Here is a 24,073-nt window from a genome sequence, read left to right on the forward strand (position 1 = left end):
ACATTGAATTAACAAAAGATGGTTTAAATGTTACTGACTTCTCCTGTCAGTGGTCATAATGTTGTGGCTGATGCCACCAGAGTATTGTAGTCCAGTGATTCTCAACCGGGGGTTCGCGGACCCCCTAGCGGTCAGTGAAAATAATATCCTTTAAAAAAAAGATCATGTGGCTGAGACCTTTATCTACCTGAACCACAGCAGGTACCAGCTCATATAGACCTACAGAGTAATTCACTGTATTTTATTAAAACATCTGACTCCCGGGTTTCATAGTTTAAAGTTACTGCATGATGCACTTAATACAAAATTAACACAAACTGCACCCATTTGATATTATGAGGCCCCTACTGTTTCAGTGTGCATGCACCGTTCATTCCTTAATAATGTTCTCATTGTGGAACATCTGCAGGGAGGTTTTGTGGAAAACTCATTAACGCGCATGTTCAGGTTAGCGCTGAATGAAGCTAAGCTAATTTCCTGAGGGTTGGGGTGTGTCCACTGGATGGATGAAAATACGTAGGACCCCAGGAAGGCTGAGAACCACTGTTGTAGTACATGACAATGAACATTAGTTACTGAATATTTCTCTTTTTTTCTGGAGGGTCCTGCTGCGCATCACACTGAGGTGTTTCCCTTTAAATCGATCCGACGTAACGTGACGCAGACGCTTCCGTGCGTGTACCCTTGTTCCTCTCCTCCTCTCCTCACGCTGCATCCATCCAGCGCGCTCCTCCTGCATCCCCTTTGGCCTGGTCCCCTCCTCCTCCTCCTCCTCCTCCTCCTCCTCTCCTCTCTCCTCCGCTTCCTCCCCGGGTGTGTGTGAGAGCCAGGATCGCCGCTCCATCAGGCGGAGGGGCGGGTTGGCTCTTGGAGACGAACCGCAGGGAGACGATGAATCTGGAGGCGATTCAACCTTGAGAGGAGCGACAGGGGCCGCAGGTAAGCGAGGCGGGGTTTACTCAGAGCAGCTCCCAGCTGTTTTGTTGTTGTTGTTGTTTTTTTTTTGTGCGGAGGATCTGATCGCGTCCGTGGAGCGGGGAGAGCGTCAGTGACCGGAGCCGGTGGCTGAACGGAGTGCAGGTTGTTTGCAGCTCTGTCTACGAAGGTCCGTGTATTTCCTGATTATTTTTGGTGCAGCTGATGGAGGCTGATGGAGGGATGCTGCGCAGTGCGCTCCGGCAGATGTTTGCGCGCCTCGTCATCCCGTGCGCCCTGCGCTTTAGAGTGTGAGTCCGTCCCCGAGGGGGGGCCTTTTGGCGTCAGATGGAAGCTTCCCACCGGTGCCAGCGTCACAACAAACGAGAGCTTTTTTCCTGAGGCTATTTTCGTTTCCTTTTTCCTGCTGAACGCGTCTTCGGACGCTTCCCCGCCCGCTGGTCATGCGTGAAGAACCAGCCCGCGGTGCCTCAGACCCAAAGTAAGTGCCGTTCACGTTTGCAGGCAGCAAAGTCGTGACAGGTTGCTTGGCGCTGCAGTTTGACCTTGCAGCATTTTCTTTTTGTTTCCCAGCGCCCCCGTGTCCCACCTGAGAGAGCAACTGGGTTCAGATTCACGCTAAAGCTGCAGCCTGCATGGTGTTTGTTGCATTGCTCACGTTTTTCCCTTTCAGATAAGAGCTTATTTCTTTATGCATGGACAGAGGAAACAGTCAGGGTGGATGAGTTCGGGTGTTGATGATGCTTTATAGTGTCTCTGAATAACCTTGGCACAAAAAGGAGTTCCTGGCAGCAGCTTGTCTCATGTGTAGCAGATGTCTTTGTGACAATCTTTTAGTTGATTTGAATCTTTTTGTGACAGTTTTGAGTCGTCGTTTTGCCTCTGCTTGTCTCTCTTTCTGGTACTTTTTGCATTTACCACCGTGCTCGTAGAAACATCTTTTGTTATTTTGCTTCTGCTTGGTATTTGTGCAGCCTCTTTGCAGTCGTCAGACCGCCTCAAACTGGAGTAAAGAGAAAAGCTGCAGATGTGGGCCTTTTTTTTTCCTGTAGGCCTTGTTCGGTAATCCTGCAAATATGCATTCATATTTATGAGACCACATACAGCCCGAGCAGCGTCAGAACCCCAGGAGGAAGCCCTGCAGGGCTGCAGCTCCGTGCTGGCCCCTGTCCTCTGGTACGGGACGCTCGTCCTTTGCAGCATGGCCATCTTGTCAGCAGCAGGCTCCTTCCTCCATCCTGTTTCCTCCAGCGTTCCTCGGCCAATGGCAGCTCCCCCTTCTGCTCACGTTTCACGCGAGTGGTGGATCAACCGTTTCCATGGTGACCTAGCAGCATGGTGTTTACTCGGATGCACCCGTGGTGGCAACGTCTCCGGTCCTGCCTTTAATCACATGTAACTGTTAGAACTAAGGCTGGGTACTGCTACTAGATTTATCCGTTTCAGAACAGCTTCACTAATTTGTTGTATTTTAAGATTATTTTATGTCTAGTTTCACATCCTTTTTCATGCGTCTTTGCTTTTGTGCAGCTCTTCTTCGTGGTCCAGTCTGACCTGATGGAGCTCCTGTCGTCTTTTAGATCAAACTTTGTCGTGTAAATCTGAGATTTCTTACCAGAGGATGCCCTGTATTTAAAGTATCTTCCGGATCTTCCCAACTTATTTTTTCATTTAAACCAAAGCATTATCGATCCTCACCAAAGCAGTGGTCTTACCTGACTATATATACCTACACCACTTCATTTCAGCATGAGGTGATGTGGCCTTTCCTCAGCCACAGAGGAGAATTGTGACCATCTGTAGAGCTAAAGACATGACGTGATTGTTTCTATATGAAGGAAGAACCAGTGTATTAATATAAGAAAGGCTCATGTGTAGCTACAGGTGGTTACACACAGATTCATGTCTGGATTGCACCTAAAATCCCACTCACTGCTTTTTTAGCTCCTTGGCTGCTCTCCCTGCAGGAAAAGCAGGAAAGCATTTCCATTACGGTGCTTTTAGCTTCTAGCCACAGCAAAACATTCAAATCAAGTTATCTGCACCCTCCACTAACTGGAGATGGATTTCTGTGAGGGGAGGGGGCAGGGGGACCCATTCAGAGACAGCCACAAACAGAATGAGATCATATAGTAGAGGGTTAGGCGTGGATGAAAAGATGTTTGGAAGAGTCATGGTGCACACACAACAAAGACATGTTTGTGGTTCTGAAACAGCGGTAGTTACAACTAGAGATTGACCGACATGGATTTTTTTTTACAGCAGCATTGGCCGATGGCCGATACGTGCTGCAGATTTTTCTGAGCTGATATTTGGATTTTTCTCCCTCCATCTACACGATGAAAATGACACAATGGTAAGATAAATATTTACTGAACTCAAAGAATTGTAGGGTCAGATCCCTGGACAACATTAGTACAAGCATTTTCCATCTTCCAGCTGCACGAACTCTGTTAGTGGGGGAGGGGCGATGTATGGGCTGCACGGGTCTGCAGTGTCTCCAGGAAAACAGGGCTGTGTGTGGATGCGCCTGTCTGTAAATCTAACCAGGGGAAAAATATATATATGAGTCCTGATCCAATCTTAAATTTAAAAATATTTCATCCCTGTAGATTAATAAAGGCTTCTCTCATCCCTCGTATTCTCAACTCGACTAGGACAAATTGTCCGTCTTATATATTTTTTCAGATAGAAATGAGTTGTTGTATTCAGTATAAGCAAATGACACTCGAGATAAGTTGCTAGCTGGTGAACATAGCAGCCCATTTAGCTAAGCTACTAAAGCCCCATTACTCTGTGATTGGTGGAGACCAAAACAAAGCTACAAGAGAGACAGTTCATTTAGAGACATTTCAGTTATAAACCTTTAAACCTTTAACGTCGTCACTGGTTCCAGAGATTTGTGGTATTTCCTCGCTATGTTACGTCTTGTTTTATCTTTCATCCAGAAACATAATCTGGTCGAGATCAAAAACAAGGCTACAAGAGAAGAAAGAGTGAATAGAAACACTGCTTGATAATGATAAAGCTGTTCTACAAAACACATTATTAAGTACATCATAAAGGAAGCTGTAGCATCCTGAATGAAGCCTGAGTCAGAGACTGATGCGTGTGTGTAACCTTACTCCTGATCTGTATCAGCGTGATGGTGATTCCCTTTCCATTTTCATCAGAGCTCTTTGGCCGAGTTGCCTTTGAGACAAATAGTTCACACAGACTATTAGCGTTATCGTTTAGGCTCCAGAGCTCTGGCACGTTCTCACTCGCTGCTGCGTTGCTTCCTAACAAACGGGACAAACCCGTGGCGTAGGAAGTATTTCAGGCGTTCGACCTGATTAACCGAAGTTATTTTCACACAAAGGCAAACGAGAGCAACGGTCAATGAGAACATGGTGAAAGAAAGAAACATTTTGATGCTTAAGAACATTTAGACCGAGACCCTGGTTAATTATTAATGGTCATATTTTAGGAGAACCTGTTGTGTTATATTTCCTTTCTTCCTCCTTTTTCTTTTCCGTTCCTTCCTCTCTGTTTAATGCTGATTGATAGTCCACTAAGAGCACGCCACTGTTTTATTGCTGTGCTCTGCTGAACCTTCACTAAAAGCTGGTGTGCATGCACTGCAGCAGCGTGACTCTGCAGGATTGTTCTGCATCTCCTCACACTTTAACCAGAAGGTTAAATCTCTCTATTAAACGTTACTTGTAAAAGTATATATCTCGTTGTTTTCCCGCTTTCAGCGCTCTGTGATTGTGGGAGTCGGTGCTGGTCCAGTAGAGGCTGATAGAGTCGAGCAGTGTCTCGTCATGTTCCTGTCCACTTCACTCTCATGTTCTCCATTAGAAAAGTGAAGTTGCATTTGTTTGTTGGCTTTTACAATCAACACTAATTGAGCCAATGCATTTCAGAACAGGAACATGAGCTACATTTCTGCATTAATGCATATATATATATATATATGAATGAACTGAAGGTGGTTAGTTTTTGCTCCATATTAGCGCTGCAGACCAGCCAGCACCATCTCTGGAGGACGTCCAGTGAGTGTCCATCCAGACACCACAAATGGACATTAGTGTTTCACTCTCTGGTTCTTCCCTAAATGTTTCTGCTCAGCCTGTTCAAAAAAATTCACTTTTCAGGGCTTTAAGGGCGTCTCTGCAAATAAATGGAGGTGTTCTGTCGACAGTTTTACAGACACCTGTTTTTTTTTTGGTGTTTTTTTTTTCATAATTGTGGTGATGGGGGAAAACACTTGTTGTTGCACCATTTGGCAAAAGACAAAAAAAAAAAATCACAGTTCTCACCAGCTCTTTTAATATTGAGTTAAAGGGTGATTTTAAATTTTTACATCTTCAAACTTCCTGTAGCGTCTTTCCTTGTTTCTCCTCGAGGCGCCTGGATTCAGTCCAATAAATTAAATGTTAATGTTAATGTGCAGAGAGGAGCTCGTACCTTGTGTTCTGAATAACACGTTATTTTTTTTCATTCATAATCACGTGTTCACAATATGAACTATTTTACTGTGATGATGAGTAAATATTGTAGAATAATCCCACACTAGTAGTAAAACAGGTTTGCACATGTCAGCACTGACTGCTGATGAGGAAATCTGGGGACATTTTCAGCTCAGAGATAAAAAATAAAAAATAAAATATTATCGAGATGAAATGAAGAACAGGGCAATTACATTTTCATTTATTTTGACATATTTATTAATATTTAAACATATTTAAACTTCTATGTCTCTGGCTACCGTAGTATCTGTAGTATATGCGCAACTTTTTTTGTCTCATTCATAAAGAGATAAAATTGGAGACATTTTTCGGGACAGCTTTAGTCGTGGGACAGGTCGTCCAAAACGGGGACTATCCTTAGAACTGACACTGCACTTTTCTTTTAGCACAAGTCGTCTCGCTCTGCCGCTTCATTTTTCGGACCTTTCCATCTACACCGTCCGGTCTGAAATAGTGTCTCGCAGCGCTTCCTTTCCGAATGCTGTGCAATTAAATAGTACGAAAGTATATTAAAAATTCATATCATAACGAAAAACATACCAGTATTTGGTATAAAGTGGTGTAGCGCCCAGCCCTATTCTCTACTATGGTGTGGTAGTAGTCGTCTTCGTCTTCTTCTTCTTCTTCAGTTTTTTTGGCAGTTTGATGTTATCCGACCGGCATTAAAGCAGAAGAGGAAGACGTGTTGACGCTACACGGACGTAGTTTTGGTTTATGGATCTTTTGTATCTGATGCCATCATTTATAAAATGTCTGGACCGGTCAGGACGTCCTTAGTTTTTCCAGAATCTGAAAGGAAGTCGCTCTGGTTCGGTAAACTAAGAGGAATTCTACTTGGACAAGTAACAATAGACGAGAGGTGACCTGTTTTCCCACAGCATGTTTTATCTGGTACATTTTAAACCCGTCGTGCAGGTGTTAGACACACCTTCTCTTTGAGCTGAGTGAGGACGGTGTATACGCAGAACATCATGCACAATGTTACAGCTTCTGTTAATAAGGTTTGGATAAATTGAACCGCCTCCTTTACGCTGTCAAAATCATTTCTGTCACAGAAAACCAGAAGTGAATGATGATGACAGCAGATCAGTCACTTTGGTGCAAGACGTCAGGTCGCTGATCGCAGCATCCTGACTCAGCTCAGCGTCGACCTCTGTGTGTTATGATATAACCACAAATACAAACACACACACACAGAAAAGAAGTGTAAAATAAAACCAGAGGGGCTGTGGATGCACAACAAACACACACACAAAGATAATGTCCTGGATTAACTGCAGTGACTCAGCATCAGACCCCAGAGTCTTAGTGAAACTGTGTTTGCTGACATCTTGCTGTTTAATGCTGCTCTTAGTCTCTTCGTCACACCTCCTCCCCTCCCACTCCTGTCCAACTTCTGGGGTGCAAGCAGTGAGTTTGCTCTGCAGTCCCTTCTGAATGCCTCGTGATTTGTTGCGTTGCACGGTGGCGCCTCATCCCCTCATCTCATCCCTGTTTCCCGTTGTCTGTGCGCGGACGCTGCAGAACGATTGTTTCAGATTCACAGAGACGAGTGAAGGTCACGTCACGATTAGATCGCAAGGACGCGCCGTCGTTCAGGAGATAAACTGCAGAGTCTCTGCTGCAGATGCACAGAGTGTGTGTGTGTGTGTGTGTGTGTGTGTGTGTGTGTGTGTGTGTGTGTGTGTGTGTGTGTGTGTGCATTATCATCCTCTATCAAACGTATATTCATCACCTGCCCCTCCTCTTTCTCGACACGTGCTGCCTCCTGTCGTCTCATTGGCTTCCCTGTCCCCTCCTCCTCTTCCTCCTCTTCCTCCTCTTCCTCCTACTCCTCCTCTTCCTCCTCCTCCTCCTCGCCTCTTTGCCACGTTCTCTCCTCTTTCGTCACCGGCCTCTTTCTTGTATCCGCTCTGGCGTTTCCGTCCCGTCAGCACAGAAGTTGCTCGCGTGTCGTCCTCCTCTCATGTGTCCTGTTACATAACAGGCCTGACTTAATAAATCCTGTATGATGTTCTCTGACGGGCTCTGATCTGTGGCGACAGCATCCAGAGCTGGAGAACGTGACGCTCTCCTGATGCTCGGTCACGTCGTGTGTGGTACTGTAATAATAATTAAAAAAGGCTCTGCTCATAAACTAAAAGACCAGGACACTTCATTTATGCTCATTCAGCCTCATCATTAATATTTTTTTAGATTATTATTATTATCTGTGATTGTCTGCAAAAGGCTCCAGCTGTGGATCTGAACAGATGCTCCATGAATTGCAGCTGTTAGAGAAGTTTGAATTAACCAACTAGAAACATAAATATAACGTCTCTAGATTAAAACACAAGTAGCTGTGGGCTGCAGCTTCTTTTAGTTATATTTACTCATCTTTAACTGGTTCATTGTGTAGAGTTGGGGTGAAGTCGAACCCGAATACAGTGTTTTTTACAAATACTTTTTTCAAACAAATCATTTTAAAAACACCCTTTCAAAAAGCTGCCGTTCCTCATGTGACCAGCGTGAATATTTGAATATTTTCTAGATCCTACATTTCCCATCATGCAGCAGCTCAGCCGTGCCAGAACAGACGCTTTATTAAAAATAAAATGTCCTCGTCTCCAGAGTTCACAACTTCATCCGTAGTTTCTATACTTGTTCATTGATGGAAGGAAACAAGCATTGAAAACAAACACTGTGCGTGAAACGTAGCTTATATAAGATAGAATAGAATAGAATAGAATAGAATAGAATAGAATAGAATAGAATAGCCTTTTTTGTCATTGTACAGTGGAGAGCTTCTCCTTTTCAGTGCAAAAAGAAACACAAGTGTCACAAAATAGTGCAAAGAAGGTTTTATTTACAAGGATTTACAAACTAAAGTTAAAATATTAATACTAAAAAAATATACAAACATTCTAAAATATATAGTTTTTATAGCAGCAGTGGTAAACATGTGTTGAATAGACAGGATAAACATAATAGCAGCAAAAACATATATATGTAGTAGAACTCCTAAACACAAACAGGTTACAAACAGATTAATAAAAGTGATTCTGTTTCTGTGGGTGTAGAGGAGACACAGTGCAGCATAGAGACGACTTACAGCATTTACACCCAAACACAAACCTGGTGCTCAGGGTCCCACCAAGCTGTGAGTGTGTTTCATTATTAATGACAATAATCCTCCTCTTTTCCTGTGCCTCCTCCGAGCTCTACCTCCTGCTCTCAGCTCGTCTCAGAGACATTCTGTCGTCTCCTTCTCACTCACTGCCGCTGTTATTTGTTCTGATGTTCTGAGATGAAGCAGATGAGTGGTGATTGGTTCGTCCTCCCTCGTGGCTTGTAGGCGATTGGCTGCTGAACCCCCCGGTGTCTCGTCTGTGCCAGCTAAGTGTCAGCTTGAGTCAGCAGCAGCAGCAGGCTGAAGTCAGCGAAACCCATCCCTCAGCCGTGTTTGTGTTTGTGTGTTCGCTCACTGCTCATGTCTTGTGTGTTTTCCTTCAGACTCTCAGTGTTGAGCTGAAGAAGGCCGGGAAAAAAAGACGTGAGGATACACGAGAGGCTGTGTGGCTCCATGTCTGCCCCTGCTCCGGCCAATCGGAGGTCTACGTCGGGCTCTCGCCGGTAGGTAGCCAATCAGGATCCGTATCTGCAGCTCTATCTGTGGGTAGATTTTGTTACATATTAGTGTCTCAGAATAGGAAATCTATACTATCTGGTACGATAAGCTTATTGATGGATGCATTAAGTCATCGACGTGACTGAACGTGTGCAGGATGCACGAACAGCAACAGGCAAAGACGACGTTGCAGCAGCGATGAAGAAAAATCACTGCTGCAACAAATTAAACGTTCATATTAATGTTATAGTGTATTGTGCAATATCATGACGCCGTCCAGACCTTGCATTAACAATCTGACCACAAGCGTTCATCTTAAAGTACAAGTGGGAATACATCCAGGACGCATTGAGGATTCATTTGGATGTGGAGCTGGTCTGAAAAGCTTTAGACCTCATTCCTTTGATGGTGTGAACACACAATGAATCCTGGGTCACATTTAAAACATGCATATCTATTCTACAGGGTTGCTCTCTCATAAATGTTGCCTTATATTAGACAAATAATGCTTAAATAAGCAGGAGACAATTCCATGTTTTCCCAGATAACAAAATGAGTTAACTCCAGATGTGTTCTGATCCACGTGTGGGATGGGCCGACAGCCATAAGCCAACTAAAACACAGCGGTTCTGATCTGATTTGAAGCACAGACATTGTTGCAATTGTTGCAAATGGAAAACAGCTGTAAAACATCTGGATGCAGCTACTCCTTAAAGGTGTTTATTTTATTTTAGCATTTTCTGCAATAAAGACGGAGGCATCAACGCTATAAAAGAACACATGTTTATGTAGTAAACAGTCCATTCCGCCAACAATACGCACAACACAGCCGAGTATTAAAGCCACGTATTAGAGCCACACATGAGAAACAAAAAGAGAAGAGGTAGAGTTTTTTTTTCATCATGCACTTTGAGAAAAAGTCAAAATACAATTTTGAGAAAATAGTTGAAATTTCGAGAAAAAAGTTGAAATGCATTGTTGAAGATGAAACCGAAATTTTTAGAAAAAAGTCAAAATACAATGTCGAGAAAAAAAGTTGAAACAAAATGTTGTGAAAAATGGCGAAATTTTGAGAAAAATTTGAAATTTTGAGAAAAAAGTAAAAATTTCAAGAAAAAAGTCAAAATTTTGAGGAAAAGTTGATATTTCATGAAAAAAAAGTTGAAAATTCGAGAAAAAGTCGAAACAAAATGACAAGAAAAAAAGTTGAAATTTTGAGAAATGAGTCAAAATTTCAAGAAGCTACTCTACGGAAAAGTATGGGGGCTTAATTAATAATTAATATAATTCAGAATTTAAATTTGTTATATTGCTGATTTTTATATTGGACTGTTGGATACTGTCACACACTGAAGAAAAGAAAATCTGCCCCCTGTCGTTTTTACCCTCATGGGTGGTCCTAATACTCTGAGGGTCTCAAACGCATCAAGAAATCCCACCACTTGACCTTTGACCTGACCATTCTGAACCAAATATATGTTCAAAGTCGTCATGAAGTCAAACAATTTGAATCAATCTCTGTTGGTGAACAGCTTCTGTAGCTTCATAAATCTGTGTGTCTTATTTAATAGTTTGATGTCAAATTAAAGGAAACCCGCTGAATGCACCTTTTTTGTCTGGGAGAGTCAAATCAACAACATCACACTCCTGACAGACACAGTCACATTAACACCTTTTCCAGCAAAGTTCCTACGAGTGTTTGTGATTCTTTGATTAATACAAACTCAGATGTTTCCCACAGCTCCAAGTACAAGCGTAGTAATGCATTATACATGGAAATTATACGTGCACTTTTATCATCTGTGTCAAAACCTTTTGGATGTAATAAAATTTGTTACGCTACATGCATCTATTATATGTGTGCGCGTGTCTGTGTTGCATAAGTGTTTCTTTTTGACAGCACATTAACTTCTCTAATTCAAACAGCTGGTCAAAAGACTCCTACAAGGGAAGCAGATATAGGGCTGAATGATAATGACTCTCTTACAAAAAATGTCTAGTTGGTGTTTCTGGCTGGAGCTAACCAGCTAGCCTCAGCTAACAACACGCAGCCAAACGTGAAACTTCACAGTAAACACGTCTGTGAACATGTCTCAATATTTCATCAAATCCCAAACACGATTTGCGTGACATTATATTGTCTTTATTGCCTGTTGATTCTAACCACACGGTTCTCCATTAACTCTGTACCACATGCTGACTTACTTGATAGAATCTGATCCCTGTGCCTCAATTTCGTGGAATCTCTGTGCGCGATGTCATCGCTATTACGTTATTTTCTACTATCTGATCTGTAAGAAATGTAAATTTCTCCTTTAGAGAATGTTCTTGATGTAAAAGGGAAGCGGGAGTTGAATGTTACTTTTGAAGAGACATGTTGGAAAGAATGTGTGTGAAGAGGTGCATAAAATAACTACAGTAAAGAATTCCATTGGAAATTAACCTTCTGAAACCTGGCGTCCTCATATGGGGACATCAGGTGTTGGGTTTGTTGGAGCTTCTTATTCTGCTACATTTAGACCTGTTGTCGTCATAAGGAGACACCTTTTTCTGCCATGTGCTGTTAGTGAAGGATTAAAACGTGTTTATTTGTTCTTATTAACTTTTCTAGTTTGATGTGACATGAAAATTTAACAAATTCTCAAGTGCACATATGAGGACGTTGGGATTTCATCATTTCCAATTCTGCTTTTGCATTAAACTAAACAGTTTAATATAAATTTTTTTGGGACACATTGGTGACATTGGAGCGCTCCCTAATGGAAGATTGGAAAAAGATAAGCTGTACCTAGTGCATGTCCTACTTTTGATAAGCAGGAAGATAATAACTCTATTATGGCTGAAACCACTTCCTCCTCCTAGACCTCAGTGGCATGAGAGGGTAAAGAAGGTGTGTTGTCTTAGGAGAATGGTCCAAATGTTCTTTGGAATAACAGAAACAATCCAACGAACCTGAGATGTTTTCTGAACAATTAATGGTTCACTTTGGTTTTTTGTATGTAATTATAAGATGAGAAATAAGATGTATGTGTTCCTTTTGCAGTTATGGTTTTCTGCCTATTTTAGGACAATGGGCCTAAAATAATCAAATGTCGTCAGTCGGGAAATGGCAAAAAGAACCCTGAGCACAGTTTGTTTAATATCTACACGTATTTTCTGCTCAAGTTACGGGACAAAGGCTAAAACCATCCATTAAGCCATTCAGGCTCAGAGTCGCATACAGAAAGTCGTGTAAGTGTTGTACCTTGTACACACATGTACACAGTGGTAATTGGACACTGATTTACTTAATGGCTCCAGTTCATCAGCTTCTTAATACCACAGAAAGCCAGTCTGGCGTCGCTATTTGCTGATGAGCAGATGAACTAATTCTCTTACACACTGAGAGAATGTGTTCAAATCAGAAATCTCAAACAGATGTCCTAGATCATAGGTCTTCAACAGGGGGGTCCATGGAGGTACGGCAAAATCTTTGGTTGATTAGACATTTTATATATATATATTTTTAATTTCCCCCACAAATTTAAATTTAAATAACATGAATCCAACATATTTTAGCAGAAGCCGTTACCACCACACAGGACCTGTCAATCTAAATCCTGTACACAGTAGGCCCTGCCCCTATTGCTTCTGAGCCAATCACAAGGCCACATATTACACTCTGACTCTGTCAGATTCCACATTAATGGCCAAGAGACCCTATTCAGTCCCCAGGTGAAATTAAAACTTGAATCTGTCCATTGTGTTTACCAGCCAGTTGCTTGGCCACACTGCTGTTGCACAAAAAATGAATATTTGAACCTGTGTATTATTTGACTAGCTTAATATTGAATGCAAAATTTAAAAAGCACTAGTTTAATAAAGGACACATATAGTAGATACTTAATCTCTCCATCAGTTTGGGGTCCTTGGCCTGTAACTGAACGTTGAAGACCTCTGTCCTAAGCCTCTTAAACCGAGGATGATACGTCTGCCTGTAGTCCTACGTAGTGGTTTTCCTTCCATGGTAAGTTCTGTAGCTGTCGTGTCCTCCTCTCTCTCGTCTCTCTTCCTCAGATTCAACCCTTTGAAGGCGCTGCAGCCCAAACGGCGCTTGCAGCAAATTCTGTCTTCCTCCTCGCCGGCGCCGGTGCCGGCGTCCAAGCCGGCGTCGGCTTCCGGGACGGCCGCGCCGGCAGCCACGTCGCCCGTGGCCATTCCCGTGCCCAAGCCCCCTGCGTGAGACACACATCAGTCACAGTCTCAGAGAGCATGCCTCATAGCTGTAGCTCTGACATGCACTGTAGCCACTAAAACAAAAACTGGAGACTGAACGGCCAACAACAGCACACAGGCAGCCTGAGATAATCCTTTAAAATAATCCCTTCAAGTCTGTTTCCTTTCTCTAAATAATGAATGTTTGCCCTGCTCTTGCTATGCCTGTCAAGCTTCTCATTTCTAGTTATGGCTGTTGATTAGGTCAATTAAAGAGACGCGTGAAATTACTTAAAACACTGGACCTTTACCTACGACGTCCACAGTTGCCTGCTTTCCCCAGAACCCAAACACTCCAAACACACAGAAGAATGTGACTCCAAGGACTGCAGTAGTTCAGTCAGTTTTCACCTCAAACTAAATGCACTCTGCTTTCCTGCGCTGCAGATGAACAAATCCAAAGCTTGACAGGCCTGCTGTAGCTATTTACAGTTGCTAAGACACGGCCGGTTAGTGAAAGGTCGTTTTCTTTCTTGAAATTCGACAAATGTGCCCCCGTCTTTCCTCAGTAACAGCAAACATCAAACAGACCTGTGTGTTGTTGTGTCACATCTCACGTCGTCTTGGTGCTTTCTCGCAGTGTTTTGTACTTTAGCAGAGCCGCTATAGAACTGGACGGCGCCGTTTTGGCCCTGGTACCAGGAAAATGTTTGGTTGTGTTTAGCGGCTACATGCACGGTGCACTACGAAGCACTACCGCCACTGTGGGCTGTGGGAGTACACTGTGATCACAAGTGATCACTGGTTCACAGCAGCTCCATCAGCAGCACCCCGTAGGACACTGGCATTGCTGGAACTTGCTTTTTAAGTCCAAATTTCATGTGGTTTACTAAATCTGTTGCATTCCCACTAACTCTAACCAACACCTGACAACTGGGAAATGCTCTCACCTCCCTCAGACAACCACAGACAACCGAAAAACATGGTTCCATCCCAGCACATGGATGGGATGGACTCACTGCTTCAGCTGCTTCCCCCTGCCTGCCTCCATTCTATCCATGTCTTGGCTGCTTTCATGTACTGATCTTCAAAGGAAACACTGAGTAGTTAATATCTGGCCTCCTCACTTGTATCACACAGGACACGTTGGCTCAGCACGGTCATGCAACGCGAACAAAAGTCCATTTCAAACATGTCAACTAACGTTTGTAATGTTGTACCGTCTCCATTGAATTATTTACTGATTAGGGAGTAGGTACTATATCACCTCTGACTCAGTGGAACTTTTGCTGAACGGCAGCTAATTGAAAAAAATATCTGTCGGTCCAATTGAATTGATTGCACAGAAAAGAAACAACGTACTATTCATAAACGTCAACCGACCCCCGTTATTGCCTAGCTTCGGGGAAGCCGGAGCGACTTCTGTGCATGCAATAGTTATTTTGGGGGGGGGCTTAAAGCAGCTCTGGAATCTCTCCATTGGGAACTGATCATAATCCTGCAAAGATCTGTTGGTAAATTGATTGGGCTGAAAAGTAATAACAACATAGTCATAAACGTCACCTGAGAGCCATGGAGTTGAATTCTGGCTCTGATTAGTTGCAAGATTAATGAATTGAAACAATAATAAATTCCGAATGTTGTGTTACCAGACTCAATCAAACAACAAACAATGAAAAAGACAGTAAAACATAATACTTTGCCCTTAAAGCTTAGATCTGGTGTTTTTATTGGCAAATTACTTTTGGCAACTTTCGTCTAGAAGAGGCTTCTATAAAGTTAGTCAGCGGTTCACGTGCATTATCATGAGACTGTTTTTACTGGATAAAACCTCTTCAATAAACTCTACAAGTCCAGTTGCTCTTGCTCTTCAGCTTTGTTTTTTTGGATACACCCTGACCTGGATAAGTCAGAACCTGTTAATTCCCTAAGTCTATGTTGACCATCACCAATCTGTTTCCATCATATGGTCAAGTTTTGCTTTTATCAATATATCAAGGCACAGTTTTGGCATTTAGTTTTACATTAGAGTAAAGAATTCTTTAGTTTTTGTGCAGGACGAGTTCCAGAAGTTTGAATACGAGTCAGTCTCTTCAGGCTTGAGTCTCCGTGTCCTGTGTGTAAACCCTTCATTGCTGTCCTGCTTGTACCCCTTCCTTCTCCACAGGCCAGTGATTGGGCAACAGCAATGTCATTTTGGCAAATCACTGATTACAGAGCATTACAAAAAGTACTCTGAGCAAGAAATGGTTTGACAGAAGTTGCCCATCACAGATCACGCTCCTGTAGTCCTTGCTACCACGGATGTACCTGTTCTGTGATTGTTACCATTCTGTTTTCTTCTATCAGGATAGCTAAAGGTGAAAACGTGCTTATTTTAAGTTCATCCAACATAAGTTTGAAACAAATACTTTGGTCCTTTTTTCACTGCTATGCCTCTCTTTTAGTTCGAACATAAATTACGAAGCTAGCGTCAGCAGATGGTTAGCTTGGTTTAGCATGACTAAACTCTAAGCTAGCTCGGCTCAGGGCGCTTTCACATTGATGTGGTTTTTCTGAATCTGGGGGCGTTTATAAAAACAGGATGTGATGTCATGATGACTGACAGTTGCCAATGGCAACCACTCTGTGTGGCAGAGTAGGAAATATGAATGAATAAATAACTACAGTGTAGAATCCAGCATTTCTAGGTAACTGGTGAAACGAAGTATTAATTAAACACCAGGGAGTCTAGAGGAAGTGTTGGCAGGTCGTCCATAGCGTGGGTCCATCCTGGGATAGAACTGCATCCAGGATACGAGCATCAGTTTGACCAATGGGAGGAAGTGGAGACGCGTTATCCATTATTTTCTGCAGTCGATGACCTTCATGAAGCTTAGATTTAGTGTATACACTGGTGGAATGCATAAAATTCCACGAGTGTACCTTATGAACTGGCAACATACGGTTTGTTCCATATGAGAAGCCAAAGAACTGTATCTGTTAACCCTTTAAAGCCTGAACGTATCGCTGGTGATACGTTAAAGCATGGTGCTTTCAAATGACCATGACTCACAGTGGTTTGCTCTATTGACAAAATTCAAAGTTTGGCTGCACACTGGGAAGTTGTGCATTTGTCTGGAAGAAATCCTTCCAGACAACTCTCTCTGGGGCTCCCTGGTCTGGCGTTGCTGCAGCCGACAGCAGCGTTGCGTCATAATTACCGTAAACTTCCCAGTGTTTAGCCACACTTTGATTTTTTTTTATGCACAGGCAGATGTTCAGGTCATAAAGGGTTAAAGCATGGCTTGTAGAGAGCCACCTTTCCTTTGAGCACTTGTCTTTGTTGGCGTCTGCACCACCTGCCGCTTAAACTTAAACTTTAGTTTTGTTCTCAGACGTGATTTAAGCCTGATAGTCACATGCACTCATTGCATGCACATCATACTGTGCAGTGTACGCACGCCACCGCCTGTCCTTTGTGCTTTAACCCCATGTTGTCTCTGCCTGGTCAGGTTTGATTACTGCAGGTTCATAGAGCTAGACTACGTTCCCATGGAGACGGGCTATATGGTCTCAATGCGTCCGACTAAAGGCTACGCTTCGAACAAGTCGCCGACTAAGGGATACACTTCCACCAAGTCTCCGGACCGGCACAGCCGCTCTGCAAACTCTCCCTCCACCCCTCGTTGCCGGTCCGTGCCCAAGTCCCTCTTCTTCTTCTTTTACTTCTTTTCCCGTTGGTGTTTATCCTTTAAAGCATGGGAATGACAAGACCATTTGCACTGTTGTGAATGTTTCACAATGTCATTCCAGTCATGTCATGTCTTGACCCGTCTATGTTCTCTCCTTCTCTTTATTTATGCGCCCTAATGAAATACTTCTTGATGTTGCGTGACTGAATGTCTAATCAGTTAAATGTTTTTTTGTTTTATTTTTTGCACAAAGCACATTGACTGCATCACTGTGAAAACTGCAGCATCACTCTCAGCGCCCAGAGGAGTGTGTGTCCTTGTTTCCCGGGCAGCCCTGGTGTCTTTTCAGCAGTGACATTGTCCTACGTGTTTGTGTCGTGTTTGTGTTGTATCAGCATGTTGGTCAACCTGGATTGAAACCTTCATGCTAAGTTTGATTTGTGGCTTCACAGTGGTTTTGCTCAACAGCTCACTTGGTGTCCGGAGTGTGTTTTTTTTTGGAGTATTCATCAGGAGAGGATTAATACGTCTGCTCTGTCTGTGGTACAGGCGGACCCCAGCCGCACCCAGCAATAGAGATCCCTATGGCAACGCCTCCCTCAGCAGCGGCAGCAACTCAGGCTCTTGCAAAGGCAGCGACTGCAGCCCCACCAAAGGGTGAGACATCACAAACTGCAAGGGCAATAACTTTTCATTCAAGCTTTTCATTAGTGAAAGATTTATCTAGTCAGTAAAATGTGAATCTATATGTATTATCATCATCAGCCAACCAGCAACTATGCAATAAAGAATACAATCACTTTAGGACCCAGAGGAAGTAGCTCTGACTTTATGCCAAAGAAAATGTAAACAGTCACATGTGTTTTACATCGGATTTCAAGATTTGTCATTTGTTTTTGTCCAGTTTTGTGCTTTAAACTTTAGACTTAGACAGACTTTAATGATCCACAAGGGAAATTGCTTGGTCATTGTAGCTTGTTACAAAAAGACGAGCAGTCATAAAGTTGAGTATGGAATAAAAAAGTTCTGTAGTGTTTACTATGGCAGCAGAGCTGAATCAGTCTGCTGGAGAATGAGCTCCTCTGACCCTCTAGTGTTTGGTGCTGTGGATGGAATGGATTGTCCATAATGGAGAGCATTTTATCCATCACATGTCCAGTCTTTAGGATCAATTTGTTGATCTTTTTGCTGGTACTACTCCTCCAACAAACGACAGAAATGTACAGGGCACTTGCAACAACAGGCTGGTAGAAAGACTCTAGTAATTCACTGCACACAGTGAAAGATCTGAGCTTCCTCAGAAAGTAGAGTTTACTCAGGCCCTTCTTGTACACAGCATCTGTTGTCCCACTAGTCCAGTCTGTTGTTTGTGTGGACTCCCAGGTACTTGTAGTGTCTGTAAAATACATTATCATGTGTCTACTTGCATTGGATTCAGACTTCTATAGAGGCGCCTCAAGGCGATGATTCATTTATGTTCTATAAATCATCTTATGATTTGTCAGCTAGTTTTGCCAAGACTGTTCAACACCTGGAAAACACTCAAAACAATAGGCATTGTTTGGAAAGGACAGGTCCCTTTCATTTTCTTGTGTCGTGTCGTCTCTAGACGTCACCAAAAGTACACATCATGTACAGACAACCATGGCATCCGGCCCCCTCCGCCAGAGCAGTACCTCACTCCCCTGCAGCAGAAGGAGGTGTGTATTCGGCACCTGCGGGCCAGGCTAAAAGAAACCATCAGCACCCTGCAACACAGGTGAGATACCGAGAAACTTAAGTTTTGCCTTTTGCAGGTCTTCCAGGTCTTAACTCATTCCCCATTTTTTCACCCTCTTAGGGACACAGAGATTGATGAGCTGAGGGGCCAGCTCTACCGGATGCAGGAGGACTGGGTTGAGGAGGAGTGTCACCGCGTGGAGGCCCAACTGGCCCTGAAGGAGGCGCGACAGGAGATCCAGCAGCTCAAACAGGCTGTGGACACTGTTCGTGCCAGGCTCAGTGATGCCGGGGGCCTCAGCGGGGACATAGGGGTTCAGAAGTACTTCCAGGACATCAACGCTCAGAACCACAAGCTTGAAAACCTTTTGCTCAACATGGAATTAGCCCAGGCCGGATTAGCCAAGGAGGGGGAAGCCATAGCAAGCTGTCGAGGCCGTGTTGGGGGATCCGCACCGGCATCGGTTTCAGGGGAAAGTCCTGGGGTAGTACCCAAATTGACAATAGGAGGGAGGGGGTCTTGCTCTTGCGATGGTTCCCCAGCTCGTTCTCTGACTCGGAGCTCCACCTACACCAAACTTAGCGATCAGGCGTTGGCAGACCGTAACGGGAACGGGACAGACTTTCCTTGTCTGTCGGGGGACGGCACCCAGGACAGTGGCTTTGTTTGCTGTGGGGAGAGTAGCGTCCCCAGCCGGGCCGACCTGCTGCTGGAGGCCGCCTTCCTGTCCGAGGAAACGGCATCTTTACTCAACTCCTACACGCAGACCTTCTCCCATTCTTTACCCCACTCTCTGCCCAACTCTTTAACCCACTCTCTGCCCACCTCTCTGCCCAACTCTTTGCCCAACTCTTTGCCTCACACTTTCTCCCACACTTTACCCCATTCTTTCCCTCACAATTTGTCCCACTCTTTGCCACACACTTTGCCGCACTCTTCCACCTATGAGAAGCTGTGCACGGGTGAACGGATGGCACCTTTCCGTTGCGGTATGGGTGGAGTGAGCTGCATGAGCCACCCATGCCTATCCCACCACCATTTATACCTTCACCCCTTGAAGGAGACAGGGATCCAGACCGAGAGCTGCCCGATCCCTGCAGCGGCAGCATACCCCTCCGATCTGGATACAATTGCAGAGCAACGCACTTTCCGCTCCCAAGCCTGCAGCCCCACCTCCACTTGGATGTCTGATGGGGAGGAGGAGCTGGACTCCATTACTACCACGACCTCAGTGACCACAGCAACAGTCATGAGTACAGCCACGGAGCCCATCCCGGTTTCCAAAACACCACCGGTTCATCCTCTACCCCGGTCTGCCACTGTGTCGTGTTCCATGGAGATTCCTTTGTGTGGGGGGAAAGAAGGAGGGGAGGAAGAGGAAAAGCAAGAAAATGAGAACAGAGAGAAGGAAGTATTTGCAGTGGAGGAACAAGAAGTGCACTCAGTGGTAATGAAGGAGATGGAGGGTCAGGAAGCTACGGAGGAGACAGCTCAAGAAAAGCAATTGTGCAATTTAACGGAGACACCAGCAGAGGCTCAGGATGAGCTAAAGATTGGAGGAGGCTGTGATGAGGACATTCAGGGTGAGATAACTCCTCAACACCTCACAGAGGAGAATAGGCAGCTGGAGGTTGACCTATTCATGGGATCAGCCCACACAGAGACAACAGAGCAAAGTCCAAGTCAGTCGGCATTAACTCCTCCAGGCCTAGAACAGCCTCACACGTCCCAACCGAGGAAGTCTACTTCCCATGAGGAGATAGCTGGTGTCACAGTGGTGGAGGTGCACGACGAGGACGATGAGGATGGGACTAAAGAACCAGGCGCCACGGGGGATGCTGCAGCAGAGGATTCATCTGACTCTGGGACAATTCAGAAAAGCTACTGGAGTCGTCACTTCCTGGTTGATCTGCTTGCGGTGGCCATCCCTGTGGTGCCAACAGTGGCGTGGCTGTGTCGCGGTCCAGTCCGTGGAGGGCAGCCCATGTATCATATAGGGTCGCTGCTGAGAGGCTGTTGCACTGTGGCGCTACACTCACTGCGCAGGGGAGGTGGGTTGAGGCATTACCCCGCTGGCGGGGGAGACTTGGGGGGATCACAGATATGAGAGGAAAACCTGCTCGGCAGCTCTGTGGTTCTTCAGCGTGACCTCTCCTATTATGGGTCTGGCCTTTTGGCAGATATATGTAGTGCGAGGGAAGGAAGAGAACATAAATAACTTCCTGTCCTGCGGTTCTCGTCAAGGGTCGTAGCTGAGGAGAGTTCAAGAAACAGGAAATGTGTATTTAGGACTAAGATCTCTCTGGTTTTCTGTTTGGTCCTGTTCCCCGATGTCTCCTGCCCAAAAGTCCTTGCTGTCGCTACCAAGATGTCCGCCAACACCACTGACTTGTGCAAAACTGAATGAGCTGATCGACATGAATGATCCACGCTTGGATGTTTAACGCTGATTGTTTATTTTGTTCTCAATTGCAGGGAAAAAGATTCATTGGTCCGTCAATTCTGCCACGTTCAAATGATCGTGTGTTAATCACGTGTGTGTACATGAAATACAATATATGTAGTGATGTATAGCCCATGTTGCATCAAGCTACTCCCCAACTCACCATCGACTGAGGGAAAAAAGTTGAGAATTTGTCTGGTCCCATTGGGGACATTTTGGGCTTTTTATTGATCTTTGACAATATTTAAGCCCGAAAACATGGAGATTGTCTGATTTTAAGATAAAGAGTCAGAACTCAGGAAGGTTTTTAAGGGTGCAAATACAGGGAACTCCAGGAAGGACAGACAGAATGCATTGTAGCCATCTCCCAATCTACAGCCAATTATATTAGAGTCTCTTAAGTATCAAAAGTATATCTGGAAAGAAAACACATCAAGTATATTCAGTGCCGCAGGGTTTTCTGCATTTTTGCATAAAAATTACTCAAAACATCTGCAGATTTTCACACAGGTTGTGAAAGTAGACAAAGAGAAGCCAATGAGTTGCAAATGTATGTGCAACATAAATTTCGTTGCTTGCATTTGGAGTGATGTTTGTTTGACCACTCCTGTGGAGGGGAACAATCATCTTCAGTCTGTCTGACTGTGGATTATTTGATTCCAAACTCTTTAGGGATGGTTTTAAGGATTTTTTTCCAGCCTGAGCAGCAACAACAACTCTTTTCTGACCTCCTCACAAAGCTCCTTTGTCTGTCATCATACACTTCCACAAACATGTGAAGCTCAGACTGGGACAAATCCCTGATTTATTTCAACTAACTGTTGATTGACACTGATTAGAAACACTCATAGAGGTGCATACTTTTGCAACACACACATATGTAATATTTGTTTTTAAGCAGAAATGTAGAAAATTCTAAACAGTGTAAATAGTTTTTTATGTCCTGTGCTGAGCCTCGTGGTGTGATTAGCCAGGCTTCTATTTGGGTAAATTGAACTGAACATATGGTGCTTGCACCTCCTGTCTGAACCTGATAAAAAGCTTAATAGAACCAAACCCACCCAGCAGTTTAGGCTCAGTTGAACTTGTCGAGTCAGACACAAACTTTACTGCTGGTTCACTGGTGTCTCTGTTAATCCCAGATAGACAGTGTAGTGACTTAGGCAGATTTTAGCCCTGAACGTTTCATCTGTGGCATATTTAAACATTGCCGCAAGTTTTTGCAAGAGCAACTGTTGTTTGACCTTTAGTCTGTTAGGTCACAACACCTTCGAACACCAAATTATTGCGACAATCGTGATGTAAACGACTGAATAACTTTGGCTGCAAGATTTAAATTTTCTGAAGTTTTTTTCTTCTCACAGTTGCATGGTGGGAATGAAAGGGTGCAGGCTCCGACTAATTTATCCCTCAGTTATCTGCATGCTGGATCGTCGCGTATGTTTCGCGTAGCAGTCTTGCAGTGCCATGCAGTGAGACTTTATGAGCATATGAAGATGTAGTTTCACTTCTCTTTGGTCTGTGCACAAACACAAGTGTCAGAAAAAGTTGCAGGTTTATGGAAAGACATTTACTAGTTATAGCAAAGTTAGCAGATTTATTCAAATTTAAATGCATTTCCAAGAACTAATCCTCTCATACATGTTCATCGGGGCCTTTATTCTTGGGTGCCAGGCCACCAGGGGGAGTCATTTTTTCTATTTTCTGTATTCGTTAGTCCTCGTGTCCTAAAGACTGCACATGAAGCAAACTCACTTGAACTCACTGAATATCTGAATATAACCGAGCTCGGTTTGTTTTACTTCCTTTTCACACGCAACGCACCAAGACAATATCCTGATGGGAGTCGTGTCGCATTCAGATTCTATGTAGATACTCACTTGCTCAGTTTGACACTCGATGTAGATCTGAATGAAGTGAGTTGTGCTCAGTCTGTGATCTGTGCTGTATATTTCTGCTGAACCTAATGCTCTTTTTGGTGTAGTTTTAAACCGTCACTCTGGTCGTGTGTGTGTATGTATCAAGTCCATTGTACGAGAGTTAACCAGTCACTGCAGATAATTTGACTTATTTGGTATCGGTAAGGTCGTCTAGGTTATAATCACCTAGGAACAGGTTAGTTTTTTCTTTCCAGTTTGAAGATCTTGTGCAGACGTTAGACTGTGTGTAGCTTGGGACCTACATCAACTTCCCTGTCTACAGTTTTTTATTTTTTATTTTTTTATGGTGGAAAGTTGAAAAACCAATTCAATCAAATAGTTTGGGCGGATTTTATGAGGCGATGGACAGAAGAGTAGTCATGCACGTCAACAACATGGCTCTGAATGTGGCTAGGTCAGATTAGCAAATCATGGAAGGATTATTGAACAAAAAAAAAAGAAGCAACACTACAACATGAAAATGCAGTGGCCCAAATACGGAATGAATGATGAAAAAAGATGCAAGAGCAACAGAAAACAGAGTGATACAGAACGACGATCACTTCAAAGAGATGCATAAAAATAAAGAGCAACTTCAAGGAGACACAAAAGACTTGCAAAGAGAAGCCGATGACTGCAGAAATAAAATGCCTTCAATTATAAGTAGAAGGACTTCAGACGCACAAAACGAAGCGACGATGCTACAAAGAGATGCAAAACGCCAACGAAACGATGTTAAAGTGACGCCACAATGACTGCAAAGCAACTGTTAAGATGTAAAACCAGCAAAAAGCAAACAAACTACAATCCAGACACAAAGCCGCTTTCAGCTTGTGTTTTAAGAGCGTGTGGGTGGACTTTTCATGTGCCCCGGCCCCCGCAGTCTCATAATCCTTCCATGATGTGCAATCAAAAGAAAAAAGAAGAAGAAGTCCGTCAAGAGACTCCTGATTATTGCCTTTGTTTGGTCGACATATTTTTGCACTAATGTTCACTTTAGCAGTTACTCGAGGATTGTATGTGTGTCCTCAATGATTGTTCTGTTGCTCTTGGTTGTCAGTTACCT

General features: G+C 43.7%; 1 protein-coding gene across 5 annotated transcripts; it reads left to right on the plus strand.

Annotated features, from left to right (window-relative positions):
- On the plus strand, nucleotides 1-23,916 carry snphb (syntaphilin b). 5 transcript variants are annotated; one of them, XM_047583920.1, is made up of 7 exons: nucleotides 1-1,417; nucleotides 8,943-9,062; nucleotides 13,114-13,275; nucleotides 16,746-16,925; nucleotides 17,475-17,582; nucleotides 18,535-18,684; nucleotides 18,766-23,916. In XM_047583920.1, the coding sequence occupies exons 2-7, from the start codon at nucleotides 9,013-9,015 to the stop codon at nucleotides 20,750-20,752; spliced, it is 2,637 nt and encodes an 878-aa protein (XP_047439876.1). In that variant the 5' UTR covers nucleotides 1-1,417; nucleotides 8,943-9,012; the 3' UTR covers nucleotides 20,753-23,916. The 5 variants fall into 5 exon arrangements, with proteins under 5 accessions (XP_047439876.1, XP_047439866.1, XP_047439892.1 ...); XM_047583910.1 differs by having other exon boundaries at nucleotides 1-939; XM_047583936.1 differs by lacking the exon at nucleotides 13,114-13,275.
- The last annotated feature ends 157 nt before the right edge of the window (nucleotides 23,917-24,073 follow it).

This window comes from Mugil cephalus, chromosome 1 (genome assembly GCF_022458985.1).
Source record: "Mugil cephalus isolate CIBA_MC_2020 chromosome 1, CIBA_Mcephalus_1.1, whole genome shotgun sequence".
Lineage (NCBI taxonomy): Eukaryota > Metazoa > Chordata > Actinopteri > Mugiliformes > Mugilidae > Mugil > Mugil cephalus.

Bases quoted from the DNA above. Each gene is read 5' to 3' on its own strand.
- snphb (XM_047583920.1), top strand. From the start codon at position 9,013: ATGTCTGCCCCTGCTCCGGCCAATCGGAGGTCTACGTCGGGCTCTCGC. The intron at 9,063-13,113 runs GTAGGTAGCCAA...TCTCTTCCTCAG, and splicing joins TCTACGTCGGGCTCTCGCCG to ATTCAACCCTTTGAAGGCGC. The intron at 13,276-16,745 runs GTGAGACACACA...CTGCCTGGTCAG, and splicing joins CCCGTGCCCAAGCCCCCTGC to GTTTGATTACTGCAGGTTCA.